Source organism: Equus quagga, chromosome 14 (genome assembly GCF_021613505.1).
Source record: "Equus quagga isolate Etosha38 chromosome 14, UCLA_HA_Equagga_1.0, whole genome shotgun sequence".
Taxonomy (NCBI): domain Eukaryota; kingdom Metazoa; phylum Chordata; class Mammalia; order Perissodactyla; family Equidae; genus Equus; species Equus quagga.
In genome coordinates this window covers 88,371,553-88,387,542 of record NC_060280.1, presented here as the reverse complement: position 1 = coordinate 88,387,542, position 15,990 = coordinate 88,371,553, and the positions used below count along the sequence as shown (strand labels likewise).

Here is a 15,990-nt window from a genome sequence, read left to right as displayed (position 1 = left end):
CACGGGGGGGTCATCTGAAATCCCACCCTTAGACTCACTCTTGGGGAGTGTGGCCCAGGTATGACTTGACCAGATCCTGTGGCCACTGGTGGAGAAGAGATCACAGGGACCAGCGCAGGGGCAGGGCGACCCGGGGGCAGGAGGGGACAGGGTGGCAGCCGTGGAGACAGAGATGTAGTTGGATCCTGTTGGGCTCGGGGTGGGGAGGGGGTGGGGGAGAGGCGCCTGGGTTGTCCCACGTGGGAGTGGCCCTTGCTGTGTCCCCAGCTCACTTACTCCCCCTCCCCTGCCTGGCCTTGGCATTCCCAGTGCCAGGCCTTGGCTGGGTGCCAGGAAGGCCGTGTGAGCACCCTGAGGGGCCTGGCCCTCCCTGAGCCCTGGCCTGGTAGGGGTGGCAGATGTGGGATCGCTATGGTCAGGTCGAGAGGGGAAAGCACAGGGGACCGGGGGAGAGTATCTTGGAGCCTGGATCTACTTTGGGCCAGGGGCCCAGGGAGAACGTTCTAGGCAGGGGCAGTAGAGTGTCTGAGGCTGTGAGGGAGACTGGGGAGGAGGGAGGCCGGGCGGCAGGAGGCGGTGGCACGGCCTGGCAGACCGTGCTGCGGGATTCAGACGTGTGGGGTGGGGAGAGCCGGCTCAGCCCACCGCCTGCGGGTGGAGGACAGGCAGGGACAGGGGGACTCGTGGGCAGACCAGGGAGCAGTGGTGGGCCTGGCCCAGGGTGGTGCCAGCGGGGTAAGGGCGGTCTAGAGTAACCCCGAGGTGCGGAGTTTGGGCACGGATCACAGAGGCCTTGAACAGCTGGGGAGATGGGGCGGGGGATGGGGAGACGCCTCACTAACAGGAGGGGGATGCTGAACGCTGTCGGGGACGCGGTGCTGGTTGGCGCTCACGAGCCCTCTGGGGGTGACGTGGAGCTGTGTTGCTCTTTGAGATGAGCCTTCGTCCAGCTGGCTCTCAGGGACGGGGCTCCAGAGCCAGGCTGCCACCCCTCGCCATCCAGGGCCTCGGGCAAGGAGCTTCCCTCTCTCTGCCTCAGTTTCCTCATCTGTGAAATGGGGTGATGGTGGTGCCCCCCCTCATGGCCACAGCACCCCATGTGGTGTGGCATGGCTGCCCCCTCCTGTGGGGTCCAGAGTTCCACGACACAGCTGGGAGGCTGGGCCTTGGTCCTCCTCTCTGGCAGGAGAGGCCCCATGGGCCGGCTTCTCCTCGTCCAGACAGGTCTCAGGGAGCCATTCCTTTTTTTTTAAAGATTTTATTTTTCCTTTTTCTCCCAAAGCTCCCAGGTACATAGTTGCATATTTTAGTTGTGGGTCCTTCTAGTTGTGGCATGTGGGACGCTGCCTCAACATGGCCTGACGAGCGGTACCATGTCTGTGCCCAGGATCCGAACTGACGAAACCCTGGGCCGCCAAAGCAGAGTTCGCGAACTTAACCACTTGGCCACCGGGCCGACCCCTTTTCCTTTTTTTTTTCGAGGAAGATTAGCCCTGAGCTAACGTCTGCTGCCAATCCTCCTCTTTTTGCTGAGGAAGACTGGCCCTTAGCTAACATCCCTGCCCATCTTCCTCTACTTTCTATGTGGGACGCCTGCCACAACATGGCTTGCCAAGCGGTGCCATGTCCGCACCTGGGGTCTGAACTGGTGAACCCTGGGCTGCCGAAGCGGAACGTGCAAACTTAACTGCTGTGCCATCAGGCTGGCCCCAGCCAGTACTTTTAATTGGCTTAGTTTAAAAGTTACCTCAGATTGCAGCCACCAGGAAGTTTGGTGGCTCAGGAGTGAACCCTGCTCCTCCTTGGGAGCCCCCCACCCCCACCCTGGGCCTGGTAATCCTGGTGCTGGGGACCATTCGTGTGTGGAATGTGGATGACCGGGGCCTCCCCTCCTGACCTTGACCTCGGCCGGTGTTCACAGCAGCCAGAGAGGGGATGTCAGGACTTGGTTCCCAGCCTCCTTCTCGTGGCTTTGAGGCCCACACAGTGCCTTGCTGGCACCTGGGACCTCACCTCCTCCTGGTTCCCGGCTGCAGCCAGTCTCTCTCCTCATCCTCAAGACCAGCTCATCTGTTCCTGCCTCCAGGCCTTTGCCCTCACTGTGCTCCTGGCCCAGAACACCTGCCCCATCCTCCTCCTCCCCCTCATCCTCCTTCCCCTCCTCCTCCTCCCCTGGGCGAGCCCCACCCCCCACCCCCAGTCACTGCTGCCTTGGTTCCTCCTAACAGGACACCGTCCTGTTCTTATACTTTCTTTCTTTCTTTTTTTTTGGTGAGGAAGATTAGCCCTGAGCTAACATCTATGCCAGTCTTCCTCTACTTTGTATGTGGGTCACCTCCACTGCATGGTGGATGAGTGGAGCGGGTCCATGCCTGGGATCCACACCTGCGAACCCAGGGTGCCAAAATGGAGCGCACTGAACTTTAACCACTTGGCCACAGGGCCGCCCCGTCTTATACTCTCCTAATGGTCTCTCTCCCGCTGCGTGAACCTCCGTGCCACGGGGGCAGGGAGGCAGGGGCGTGTTGTCCACCCACCACTCTCCCCTATCCCCAGCACAGGGCCTGGCTCCCATAGGTGCTTCATCCAAATTGGCCAGGTACTGGGGCTGCCCTCGGGGCTGCTGCTGCGCCGTCCTCGCCTGTGGGCGGGAGTATCAGCGGCTCTTTGTCCAGCACCTTCCCCGTGAGCCTGGCCCTGGCAGGGCCCTTTCTGCAAAGCCCATAGACTCTGCAGAGGTCCCGGTGTGCACCGAGCTGGGGGCTGGCGCCTTCTCCACGCGTGTTTTTCCGGCAGCACTAAGTTGTTTGCCAGGTCTTGGCGGGCGCTGACTGGCTGTCCCGCAACTTAAGCCAGTCCTGACACCCCCTGCCGGGAGCTGCTGTCAGATGGCACAGGGTGAGGGCCCCATTCACAGGACTGCAGGTCCAGGTTGTCACCTGTGCGTCCGACCTGCTGGCTGTAGAGCGGAGGTTCCCACAGCCTTGTCCTCAGGTTCCATTACTTTGCTGGAGCGGCTCCCAGAACTCAGAGAAACATTTCACTCACTCGATTCCCAGTTTACTGTAAAAGGACCTGACTCGGGAGCAGGCGCATGGAAGAGATGCGCAGGCCGGGGCTAGAGCACGCGGAGCCCCCAGCCCTCTGAGCACGCGCTCGCCGCCGGCGCCTGCTCTTGGGCCGAGGTTCTCTGAGCCCGGCCTCTTGGCTTTTTATGGAGGCTTCTTCATCCTTGGGCGCTCAAATCCTTCCCCATAGGTGGTGGATTCAACCTCCAGCCCTGTGCCCTCCCCGGGGGTCGAGGGGCGTGGCTGAACGGTCCAACCCTCCCCATCCTCAAGCGTTTTCCTAGGCAGCTTGTTCACATAAACTCAGGGGTGGTGGAAAGGGGCTCGTTCTGAATATCAAGACTCCCTCATCGCTCTGATCTTCTCGCACATTCCAAGGGTCCTAGGAGCTCTCTGCCAGAGGCGGGGAAGACCAACGTGTGTTTCTTACTGTCCGTCACAGTATCCCACCCGCCCAGTGGCAGCGTGTCCCGAAATCGGAGATGTTCACAGCTGGTCTCAGATCAGAGGGAGCTCGCGGATCCTGCAGACTGGGGAGCTGTCACGGGCTGTGCCGCTGCCTGGGCGGCTGGAGGCTCTGGAGGGTCCCTCGCAGTTGGATCCGACCGGCTGTGTGGCCCCCAGTGTGTTTGAGCCCCCAGCCAGCCTCCTGGGTCTCGTCAACCAGACTGCAAGCTGTCACCATTGGGTTTGGGGAAGGCGGACGCCGCCTCCCGCCGCGCATTGTGGGTTGAGAGCGGAGCAGGGGGTGGGCCGTGTCCGTGCAGGTCAGGGCAGAGCGCCTCCGGGAAGAGCCCTGAGACCCCAGACAGCCCGCGAGGGCCCCGAAGATGGGCACATGATCTCTGTGTGTCCCCTGTGGGCCCGGCACTGCGGAAGCTGCTTGCTTTCTCACATCCTCCTGCCGTGGGCTCTGTGTTGTCCCATTTCATTGTGGGCAAACTGAGGCACGGGGGGAAAGGCTGGAACCGAGCTGGCTTGGCTAGGCGCTCCCACCACCTGCTCTGCTCCTTGTTACCTCCTGGAATCGTGTTGTGGTGCCCGACCTGCCCTTTCCAGGCCCGAAGGGCTGGGCTGAAGGTAGGCTGCCCCAGTAGAGCCTCGCATTTCACAATTCTGGGGAAACACTGCAGGGGCCGCGGGTACATGACCTGCTGTGACTCTGGGCTGGGGAGGGTGCGCTGACACTGCCTTCTGCAAGCTCCTTCAAAACGGGCCTCGAGGGGAGCCAGGCCTGAGGGCACCCTGGCCTCTGTCATGGGGCTGCTTCCTGGTACCCCGGGCGCCGACGCCCAGGAGGTGGCGGCCTGCACTTGTCGCCTCCGTTCTGAGGACACCATGTCAAAGGGTCCAGGGGATGCCCGAGATGGGGGTTGGCTGTTTAGCACAGTGAGGACCCACCTGGGGGGTCAGGGGAATGATGTCCTTCTAGGCTGCAGCCCCTGATGCTTTGCAGTGGGTCACCCGTCATTAAGTTTTTTGCGCAGCTGCTGTGGACCAGGCCCCAAAACTGGGTGTCAGCTCTCTTGCAGCTCCGGTGTCAGCAGGCGACACCTGAGCACGTGGTGCGCCAGTATGAGGAGCGTAAAATGAGGGGCCGGGGCTGCTGGAGCCCGGGCGTCAGGTGGGCCTCCCCGGGGAGGGACGTTTAGAGCCAAGACCTGAATGAGGAGCAAGTCCTCAAGGGAGGGCAGAACCTCTTTCTAGAAACAGCCCTGCAAGTGCCTTCACGGACCCCCAGGTAGGGTGCGGGCAGGGGCCTGTGGTGGGGGAGGGTGCTGGCTATCCCGGGTTGGCAGCGTGACCGCTGGCCGAGGGCCCACTTTAGTCGTCGATTCCTGCTGGGCACCAGGCTCTGGGCTGGGTCCCGCAGAGCCCGGGGCCTGGTCACACAACTGCCCCTGCTCCCGGGGAGTCCATGGGCTCTGAGGGCAGGGCGGCGCGGGGGGTGCGTGTGGCTGCCCCGGGGCCAGGGGCAGGGACGGTTTGCAGACACGGCAGCTGGGCCGGGGACAGAGGGGTGCAGTTCCACACAGGAACCTGGATGGCAGAGCAGGCCATGGCTTGGTGTTAGCTGTTGGGGACCAGCTGACGGGGCTCTCCAGGTGTCGCAGGTGACAAGCTCAGCCTTCAGGCCTCTGACTTATTCTTTGAGACAGTGGATCATTAAAAAAAATTATCTCCTGGGGCTGGCCCCATGGCCAAGTGGTTAAGCTTGTGGTGGCCTAGGTTTTCTACTTTGGATCCTGGGTACAGACCTACACACTGCTCATCAAGCCATGCTGTGGTGGTGTCCCACACAGAAGAACTATAAGGACTGACAACTAGAATATCAACTATGTACTGGGATTTTGGGGAGAAAAAAAAAACAGATGTTATCTCAGGGCCAATCTTCCTCATCACAAAAAAGAAAAAAAATTATTTCCAGTACTCCAGCATGTACAGGCCTGTGGAGCCCCGGACTGAGCTCTCCCTTCAATTTCTCATGTTTTTATTCTCGTTGGGAAACTGAGGCACAGAGGGGACCCCGGCCAATGGACAACCCCTCTCCTTCCCTGTAGACTCCCCCGGGTCATGCTCAGGGCATGGGGAAAGGTCGCCACTTCAGACAGATGGCACGGACAGGGCTCTCTGGCCACCCACCTTGCCTAGCTCCCTCATCTTGGGGTGGGCTGGGGCTGAAGCTGGGCCGCCGCCCCTCCAGGAGATCCCTCCTGGCTCCTGGTGTGTTTGGGCTCTTTTCTGAGTGCCTGTGGCACCTGCTGTGACACGCTTGTGCAGTGTGCATCTTCGCCATCAGATCAGGAGCCTGGCTTTGGAGAAGAGGGAGGGCGGGAGGGGAGGACAGGTGGCCCCTCCAGACCCGCTCCCTGTCCAGCCTCCCGTATATCCAGCTTAGTGGCCTTGAAGATGGGTCACCTCATGGAAGCTGAAGCAGGGCTGGTATTATCTGTCCGGTGGAGTCATTTAATTGTGCACGTAGTTATTGAGCACCTACTGTATACCCAGAGGGAGCCCTGGGGACACAGAGTGAACAACATGGATTTGGCTCCCTGCCGTGTGGGGTTGACCTTCTAGCGGGGAACCAGAGAAAAGACACAGGGTGACAAGGTAAATGATCTTAGTGTGCTTGAGGATGACAAGGATGATAAGGAAAGGGAGGTTTGTCATCTCAGGTGGGGATCAGGACAGGCCTCCCAGAGAAGGTGATGCCTGAAGGAAGCGAGGGAGAGAGCCATGGTGGCATCTGCAGGCAGCGGGAGGAGCTAGTGCAAAGGCCGAGGCAGGAGTGAGCCTGGAGTACGAGCAGAGAAGCCAGCGTGGCTGGAGGGCAGTGAGTGCAGTCAGAAGTTGGGGAAGAGAATTCTGTAAGGCCCTGGGGCCTGGGGTGAGGCCTTTGGCTTCTTCTTGGGTCAGGTGGGAGCCATGGAGGATTCTGAGGAGAGGAGGACGGAGGCCTGGCTTTAAGAGGGTCGGTACTGGGGGAAAACAGGCTTGGTGGACACTTTTTCACTTTGCAATAACCCTGGAGTCTAGCACACGTGACAAGGAGCCCAGCAGAGAAGGCAGGAGGTGAGGGGTGGGTCTGGCTGGCTCCTGAACCCTCCTGTCTGGCACAGAGGATGTGGTTTGTGCTGTGCACTGACCTGCTGGGGAAGAAGCTGCGGTTTCTCACACTGTCTCCTGTATGTCCTTCCCCCACACAGACGCAGGCTGCCGGTGCACACTGGGCTCTGGGGGCCACAGCCGGCAGGGCCTGGTCCCATAGACGTGATCCAGGGTGGCCTGGGTCTGATGGGTGAGGAGGCCTAAGATGCAGGATGGGTGCCGGGTGGCATGGAGTCAGGGAAGGCTTCCTGGAAGAGGCAGTGGGGCCAGGCCTTCTGGGCACCAGGCCTGGGGGTGCAGAGGTCCCATGCCGCGGCCCCCAGCGCCTTCCCGTCGCAGAGCCCCTGCTCTCCTGGAAGGGCGGTGGTCTCTCGTGGGCGCTGAGCCCGGGTGCTGAGCCGGAAGAGAGCTGAGGTTTGCTGCGGCGGGTGGAGGACTGTTCCATTTTTGGTGGCTGCTGCAGGAAGAGCAGCCGAGTGTTTCCTCTTGTCCCTGTGAAGGGCTGGAGCGTGACTGTCCTTGGGAACGGGGTCAGCCGATGGGGGTGGGGTGGCTGAGCCTGGATCTGCCAGCCGCGTCCCTGTTGCCCCTGCTCCTAAGCAGCCGGGCCTCCTGCTGGACGAGGTCCTCAGTGGTCTGAGCCCACGAAGCCCCCGACCCCCACAGCAGAGGCTCCGAGAGGCTAAAGGACTGCTGGTGGCCTCACAAAGCCCGTGGGACTCACCACCTGGGGACAAAGGATCTCAGCTCCGAATGGCAGGTCCGCCGCTGAGCTCGGGCCTCAGTTTCCTGTCTGTGATACAGGCATCACGGAGGCGCCTGCCCGCCTGGGCGCTCACTTGTGAGGAGCAGACAGGCCATGTGCAGGGCCGAGCCACAGTGAGCCAGGGCTGAAGGTCAGCGCAGTCTGTCGGACGACAGCCATGGGGTGGCGAGCCGCCTTGCCCACATTTCTTTCTGTCTCGTTACTCGTCTGGGGAGAGTCTAGACCTGCTGGGTTTTCTGTGTCACGGGCCTCCATCTCCTCCCTTTCTCTGGTGGCAGCTGATGGTGTGTCCGTGCTGTCGTTCAAGGAGCCAGGTCTCCTCCTGCTGGCCATCGAGGCGATTTCCAGTTTTTAACTCGCAGAAACAGCGCGGCCGTGCCCATCTTTGCATCTCTGTGCTGGTCTGGTTCTTTGGGCTGTTTGCCAGCGTGACTTACTTCCCTCTTCTTTTTAGCGTCCTTCAGGAGCCCTGATCTCTGAGCCTAGAAGGTCCCCCTTCCTCAACATTTACTGTGAGAATTCAAACCTAGGGGAAGAGTTGAGGAATTGTACAGCGAACGCCAGCTCAGCACCTACGTCCTACAATGGACATTTCCTATTCTTGCCTTATCCCATATCTGTGCTTGGAATTTCTCCAGCCCGATGATAGGGCCAGCACCACCTCATTAGTTCCTTTTTTTTTTTTTTTTTTTTTTGTGAGGAAGATTGGCCCTGAGCTGATAATCTGTTGCCAGTCTTCTTTTTGCTTGAGGGAGATTGTCACTGAGCTACCATCTGTGCCAGTCTTCCTCTATTTTACATGGGATGCACCACAGCGTGGCTTGATGAGCGGTGTATAGGTCTGTGCCCAGGATCCGAACCCACGAAACCCAGGCTGCTGAAGTGGAGTGCGTGAACTTAACCACTCAGCCACTGGGCTGGCTCCACATTAGTTACTTTTTTGATGCTTTTCATCTCAGCATCAATACGCCTTTCAGACACCTTGGGCTCAGGAGGCATGAAGAGGCCTCGTACATCCACTCGGGCCCTGCCCAGAAAGCATTTCTCCTGAGGGGCTCGTGTCTAGATGGGGGGGCCCCTTGAGTATCCAGGAGGGGAGGAGGGACAGTGAGACAGGCTTGGGTGAGGCCAGCAGTGGCCCCATTCCCCACCCTGTGCAGGCGCCTTAGGGAACATGGTGAATGTGTCCCCGGGACCCGCCCCCGGGGATGTCGCCGAGCTGGAGATCGCTGGCGGCTCAGGATCCCCCTGGGACAGCGGCTTGTGTCTTTTGACCATGACCCACAGCGAGGGCGGTTGTCCCTCAGACCCAGGCCTCAGTCTCATGTATGACAAACACCATTGCAGAAGCTTCATCCAGCGGACGTCACACACGCAGTGGGTGATGGATGCTGATGTTTCCTCTTGTATTCTGTTCATCAAAAACAAAGAATAGGGCCGGCCCAGTGGTGCAGCAGTTAAGTTCGCACGTTCTGCTTAGGCGGCCCGGGGTTCACCGGTTCGGATCCTGGGTGCGGACATGTCACCGCTTGGCAAGCCATGCTGTGGTAGGCGTCCCACGTATAAAGTAGAGGAAGATGGGCACGGATGTTAGCTCAGAGCCAGGCTTCCTCAGCAAAAAGAGGAGGACTGGCAGTAGTTAGCTCTGGGCTAATCTTCCTCAAAAAAACAAAACAAAACAAAGAATAAGTGCTAGTCACACTCACCTGTTGATATGTTTTTGGATTCACAATATGTCACGACATGTCGTTTTGTAAAATGCTTCTGGAGAGTATCCATTCCATGGGGATCTTAGCCAGTTCGTTCCCTTTGGGATCCCCGAGGTCTGGAGCGCCCCTAGTACTTGTCACGAGAAGGAATCTCTTGCTCCCCAGATTCCTGGAGCGACCGTGACAGCTTCCTCACTCTGCTCGACCAAGCGCCTGTCCCAGAAGGCCGTCTGCTCCCCACCCGCTGTGAGCCTGTTCTTTCTCATTGAGCATCTTTCTCCTCGTTTCAGAATATGCCGAGTTTTTGCACTGCAAGTCCAAAAAGTTTACAGACTTTGATGAAGTCCGACAGGAGATCGAAGCAGAGACCGACAGGGTCACGGGGACCAACAAAGGCATCTCCCCAGTGCCCATCAACTTGCGGGTCTACTCGCCACACGGTAGGCGGCACAGGCGCGACCCGTCATGTCTGGGGCAAAGGAGAGCTGACTGGACCTCTCAGGGCTTGGGTCGGCCTCATGCTCACAAATAATAACAGCCTGCCAGCAAGACTGTTGGGAGTGGTGGGGACTGGGGCAAAGTGCAACTGTATGCTCCTCTGAAAGGGGCAGCCCCCGCTTGACTCCTGGGTGATGGTGGCTACATAGTGACACAGCCCAAGACAGCCAGGTCTTCCAGTTCCTCGAGAGGAGCCAGGAAGCCAGCCTTCTCTGCAAAATATCCTGATTTTAAAACCACATCATTTCAACAGAGCAGCCTGCAGCCGTGGACGGCCTCTGGCCTAGAGGCACAGATGGCTAACTCAGATAGCACTTGGGGAATATTCCAGCAGACTCTCAACTCCTCAATAGGGCCCCCTTGTGATGAGTTTTAAAATTTGTCTGTGAATAAATGATGCCTATCTTTGGCTCACATTAAAAAATTACGAAAGAATATACAGCAAAACCCTACCTGGCTGCACACATTGCAAATATATTTTAAGTTCTGCAAATAACATATAATGCATAGATAAGCAGTTATGAATACATACATGTGTAGATCATGTATGTATGTTTCACCACTTTGACTCAAATTGGAGCATAATATAAAAATGGTTTGTGCCTCTTTTTTGTATGAATGCATCTCAGAGTATATTTCTTATCAGAGTATCATCATTTTAAAGCAAGTTTAGTGGCTCCTTAGTATTGGCTGCATGGAGGGGCTGAGGTTTATTTAGCCATTTAGAGTGATTGCGGTCTGCAGGTGCAAATGTCCTGAGGCCTGCCCAAGCCCCTCCCCCGCACTTGGGGGCTGAGCTTGGTCTGCGGGCTGTGCGGGCCTCCCCTCCACTACCCCGGCCCTGACGGCCTTGCCCTCTGATTCCCTCCCAGTGTTGAACCTGACCCTCATCGATCTCCCGGGCATCACCAAGGTACCTGTGGGGGACCAGCCCCCAGACATCGAGTACCAGATCAAGGACATGATCCTCCAGTTCATCAGCCGGGAGAGCAGCCTCATCCTGGCCGTCACCCCTGCCAACATGGACCTGGCCAACTCAGACGCCCTCAAACTGGCCAAGGAGGTCGACCCCCAAGGTAACCGCCGGGCCCTGCGCAGCGGTGCCCCCTTGTGGGCACGTCGGGCATTGCAGCTTGCTCAGCGTCCCTGATTCCAAGTCATGCTGGCTTTCTTCTGCATGTGGCCTCTCTGGGAGAAGTCCTCCTGGGACACAGCTTTGCCAGGAGGGCTGACAGTGCCAGAGGGCGTCCCCCAGGAGGCTGTTGTGTGGCAGTTGGACATTCCTCCTCAGGCACGGTGGCCCCCACTTTGCCTGTGCAGGAACCTAGTCTAGGGGACCAGGAAGAGGCCAGCCCTCTCGGGGCACAGGTGTGAGTCCAGATCCCGCCTCCAGAAGTTACTTATTACCCTCCCCACTTCTTGGCCCGCCCTCTGTTGAAACGGGAGCAGCAAGCCCAGCCTGTAGAGCTGTTGAGCAGTCTGGAGAGATCTCCATAACAGCTCAGGGGCCGGGCAGGGAAGGAGAAAGAGTGACAAGCGAATGAAGCAAGTTGGGACAATAGGGAGTAGTGGGGACTGTGGCATCTCTGGCTCAGGGCATTCCTGGTCAAACTTTTCCAGTGGCTGTTTATTCAGGAAATGTCAGTTAAGTACCTGCTGTGTGCCGGCCTCTGTTTTGGCCTTGGGAACCCTGCAGGGGACAAAATTGACAGAGTCCCTGCCACTGGGAAGCTGATATGCCAGTGAGGGAGACAGAATCCAACAAGGACATAAGGAAGTGGGGTAATTTCAGGGAGAGGTAAGCGCTGGAGGAAAACAGAGCCCTTTAGAGTGACTGCTGTGGGAGGGGGTCAAGGGCCTCTGAAGATGTGAGATTTGAGGCAAGACCGGAATGAGGAAAGGAGGCAAAATCCAGGAAAATGGACAGTGGATGCTAAATAGGCTGGGTGGGATTTGGGCCTGAGGTGCCCAAGACACAGCAAGGACACCGGCATGGTGTGGCTGGAGCAGAGCGAGCTGAGGGGAGAGCAGCGGGGGCCAGGCCGGTCAGCGAGGCCTGTGGGCTGCCGTGGGGCGCGGTGCAGGTTTGGCAGAGTATCACACACGTGAAAATACATTCTGCCAAATGTGCTCCAACTGCCTGATTCCAGAGTGGTTTGGAGGGAGCTGGAGGGAGCTCTGTGGTTCACGCACCCCATTTCCAGCCCCAGCTCAGGCCTGGGGACAGTTGGCACAGGGTGGCTGCTGGTGGCCCTTTCCCGTGAGGTCCTCAGAGCCCCGGGCTGTGCACCAAGCATCTTTGTCCTGCAGCCAACAGGCTGTGCCAGCTCCTCCCCAGGGTCATCCCAGGTGCGCTTTCCCGGGAGGGGTTACCCCTGCCCACAGCCCCAACTGCCTCCCTGCCCCCCAGGCCGGTCCCGTGAAATGGGGTGTAACCGTGACAGATTGCAGAGGCTTGATCAGGCAGTGAGAAAAGCCGAGTGAGTAGAGTTAAGCACCGCGCGTGAACTCGATGCTGGTGTTCTTTCTTAAAAAAAGTATTTTTCTGCGTTCAAAAGTATTCCCGATCATTGCCCCCAAATATTTGTCACCAATGTAAAACATAGAACCTAAAAATGACAGCCCCTCTGCCCACAGAGGTTCTAGTGGCCACTTTTGGCAAATATTCTTTCAGAGTTTGTTCACATTTTCAATAAAGGGGTGATCTTTTTTTATTTTTCTGTAACGTGTGTTTGTCTGTGACCATAAGGACCTAGGGGCATGGCCACGCCCCGGGCGGCCCACTCCTGTCTTGTCTTTGTTCTTAAAAAGCAGAGTTGCGTCTCGTCTTTCATGAAGAATGCTCCGGTGAGATCGGACATTCCCAGCAGAGTCCAAACCCCTAGGCCCCCTCCCCAGGCACGTCCCTCTGCCCCCTGCTTGTCCCCTTCCTACCCCACCCCAGCGTCGTGGTGTTTAGAGCTGTGGCTCCCGTGCGCTCCGCAACGGTGAGGCCAGCTCACACTCACGGCAGGGGCCTGGAGGGGGCAGAGCTGCCCACCTTGGTGCCCCCCAGAGGTCTCCCTGGGCCTCCCTCTGTCCCCTTTGTGTCACACACACGCACACGGCGGCCCTCAACCCCGCAGAAGCCGTGGATCTGCAGCTGCATGGCTTTGCTGGGAGGGCGCCTGGGGAGAGGTTGACTTTGATGGGCTGGTTTCCAGAGTGGAATTTTGGTCACTCAGGTGAAAGGTGACGTTAGACACAGTCGCCACAAGTGTGTGTGTCATGTTGGGGTTTTGCACGCAGCTCAAGAGTGTGCAGGATGCCCAGGATCCGGGCTCCGTGAGGTTTTCTCCTGACGCCACAGCAGCAAGATGCTATTCCAGGTCATTCGAATGACAGTGACAGTGGCAGCATCTCTTGATGGAATGTTTGCCATGCACCAGGTTTATCCTCATGGACAGGCCCCCAAGGGAGACCAGGGTCCAGGCAGGTGCCGTGCTGGCTTGTCCCAGGCCACACAGCCTTGACGTGGGGTCCCAGTTGGCCCAGGTGTCCTGGGGCCACCGGCCCACGCTCCTTCCTGGCGGCGCCCTCTGACCTCTGGGCTCTTTCAGGCCTGCGGACCATCGGCGTCATCACCAAGCTGGACCTGATGGATGAAGGCACCGACGCCAGGGACATCCTGGAGAACAAGCTGCTGCCCCTGAGGAGAGGTGCGGAGGGGGTTGGGACCCTGGGACGGGAGGGGCAGCCTGGGGGACGCAGGCCAGGGAGGCAGCAACTCTTGGTGGGTGGACTTGAGCGGCATATTTTGAGAAGAATATTTTTGTTTTTGTCGTTCCTGAAGCCCGGCCAGTGCTCCCACACGGTCACCGTCCCCGCTTCCCCCCCGCCCAGAAGTGACGGCTTCCCTGCTCCGCTCGCATCCTCTCACTTTCCCTCTTAGTGAACTGTGTGTCTTTCTCTTCTGATTTGTGTTTATTTGGTTTTCAGTTACGCAGTTCACACCTGCTCACGTTTGGAACATCAGAAAACAAATACATAGAAAGAAGAAACTAGAATCCGCCTCGCTTCCCCCAGAGAACCACTGCTTAATACTTGGTGGCCCTCCTTCCAGAAGGTTCTCTGGGATTTGTAACTTGCACTAATTTTCTTACTTGTTTTCTGGTATGAAGCTTTTCAAACCTTCTGGAAGGTAGAGGGAACAATGCGAGGGGCCCCCGTGGACCCAGCCTCGGTGCTTACCAACAAATGGCTGATCCTGAACGCCCACGTGACCTCCCATCCTGGTGGTGTTTTCTTCTTGGGGGATTATAGAACAAATCCCAGGCCTCGTCTCCAATACCTACATTTCTGTCCAAACCACTCCCCTCACAGCTCCTTCGTTTCCTTCTATACCATTTATTTGTGGAAGAAACCAGACCAGGCCCCCATTCAGGGTTTGGCCAGTGGTGGATCCCTGTAAACGGATCGCCGGATCTGGACGGAGGCCTGAGCAGGCTCCGGTTCGCGTGCACATTCAGGTCTCCTGACAAGAGTAGCCTAAATATTTTTCTTTTCAAAAAGTGAGAATAAACATTGAGTGAGTGTCTGCTTTGTACCAGGCACTGTTCTGTGCTCCTGATGTGTAAGAGCCCGTTTAATCCTGATCACAGTCCAACCCAGTGGCTCTCTTCTCATCCCCATTTGATGGAGGAGGAGACTGAGGCCCCGCTCAGAGAACTCACAAGTGGCGGAGCTGGTTTTGAACGCCAGCTCTCCAGCACCTGCTGCTGTCTGACCTGCTTTTCCGTTTCACTAGAATATCAGAACGCTTCCCCGTGACAGGTAAACCTTCTTCAAGGTGACATCTGAAGGTCCTGTGGAGTCCCTTATATGGCGTGCATGGGCTGCTACTTGATCCCCATTTGTTGGACACTTAGGTTGGTTCCCGTTTTTCTCTGTGGTGCCGTGTTGAATGTCCATCTAGGTTTTTATTTGCTTTTTTTAAAGCCATTTATTTCCTGATTGCTTCCGTTTCTTTTCTTGTCCCTTCCGTCTGGGATCAGCTGTCCACTGTGGGCACCTTCTGGCCCTTACACCTTGCTGGCACCATTTAGATCTTTTTTTTGCTCCCAGGGTGCCCTTGTCGATGTCTGGGCTAGCCATGGGGAAAGCATTCAGACCCTGGTTACCACCTTCCCCCCACGCTGCTGGGCCATCCCGTGGTGAGAGGTGGCCCTGATCAGGAGAGATGCATGGTTGGGGCAGAACCCCAAAACCTGTTTGGCTGTGAGGATCAGGGGGTAAAGAGCAAATCGTGTCAGAGGTTTAAGAAGGAAGGGTCGGTGCTACAGAGGGGAGCAGACCCTGCCGTCCCCAAGCCCTCCCCAGCCACCCTGACCCTATGGTCCCTTGCACTCGTCTTAGGCCCTCATCTTAGACCCTGAGGGACACAAGCTGGGCTCAGCATTGCCACCCGAGTGTCCCGATGGCACAGAGCGCCTCAGCTTCCTTCCTCTCCACTCGCTGTTACCGTCCCCCTCCTCTGCCTTCCTGTTTCCGGGAAAGCCGGCTCTTCCTCTCTCTGTGCCATTGCGCTTGCTCCCGTCTTAGGACCTCACATTCTCTTGTCCTTGGTTTCTCCTCTCGCCCTGTGACTTTCAGAATCCCGCCAGCTGGAGCCCTTTTCTTGGTTTACAAAAGACACAAAACTCTTTCACCTTTAAAGGAAACCCCAAACCATTTGCCTTTCCCTCCCCTGCTGTTTCCTTCTGCTCCCTGTGATACTGGTGATGGACATAACGAGGGGCCAGCCCCGTGGCGTAGCGGTCAAGTTCGTGTGCTCCGCTTCGGCAGCCCAGGATTCGCCAGTTTGGATCCTAGGCACGGACCTACACACTGCTCATCAAGCCATGCTGTGGTAGGCGTTCCCACATATAAAGTAGAGGAAGATGGGCACAGATGTTAGTTCAGGGCCAGTCTTCCTCAGCAAAAAGAGGAGGATTAGCAGCAGATGTTAGCTCAGGGCGAATCTTCCTCAGCAAAAAAAAAACAAAAAAAAGACATAATGATAGATATGAAGAGGATGAAAAACAATCATATCAGCACCAGACTTGCCAGGAAAAGGGCAGGCAGGTGCTAATTATATGAACAACAGGAACCACATCTGTTTTCTGAGCACTTGCCATGCGTCAGCCACTGGGCGAAGTTCTTATTTCCCAGGGTCCCCATTCCTACGCTGGGTGCCTCGTGTCCACGCTCAGGGCCTTCTGGCTCTACTGGCTTTTTGAACACTGCCCCCTCCCCTTCTCCTCTCCCAATTCCTTTATCACCAAATACTGCAAATCTTCTTCAGACTAGTGCTTTTATCCTA

The 15,990-nt window shown here is 57.5% G+C and overlaps 1 protein-coding gene across 7 annotated transcripts in view; it reads left to right on the top strand.

Moving 5' to 3' along the window:
• The window catches only part of DNM2 (dynamin 2), a 79,259-nt gene that overhangs the window by 29,236 nt on the left and 34,033 nt on the right, over nucleotides 1–15,990 (top strand). For all 7 annotated transcript variants that reach the window (XM_046637989.1, XM_046637988.1, XM_046637986.1 and 4 more), the window contains exons 3-5: nucleotides 9,443–9,592; nucleotides 10,523–10,726; nucleotides 13,250–13,348. In XM_046637989.1, the coding sequence (XP_046493945.1) occupies nucleotides 9,443–9,592; nucleotides 10,523–10,726; nucleotides 13,250–13,348 (453 nt within the window). The remainder of the gene's footprint in view (nucleotides 1–9,442; nucleotides 9,593–10,522; nucleotides 10,727–13,249; nucleotides 13,349–15,990) is intronic.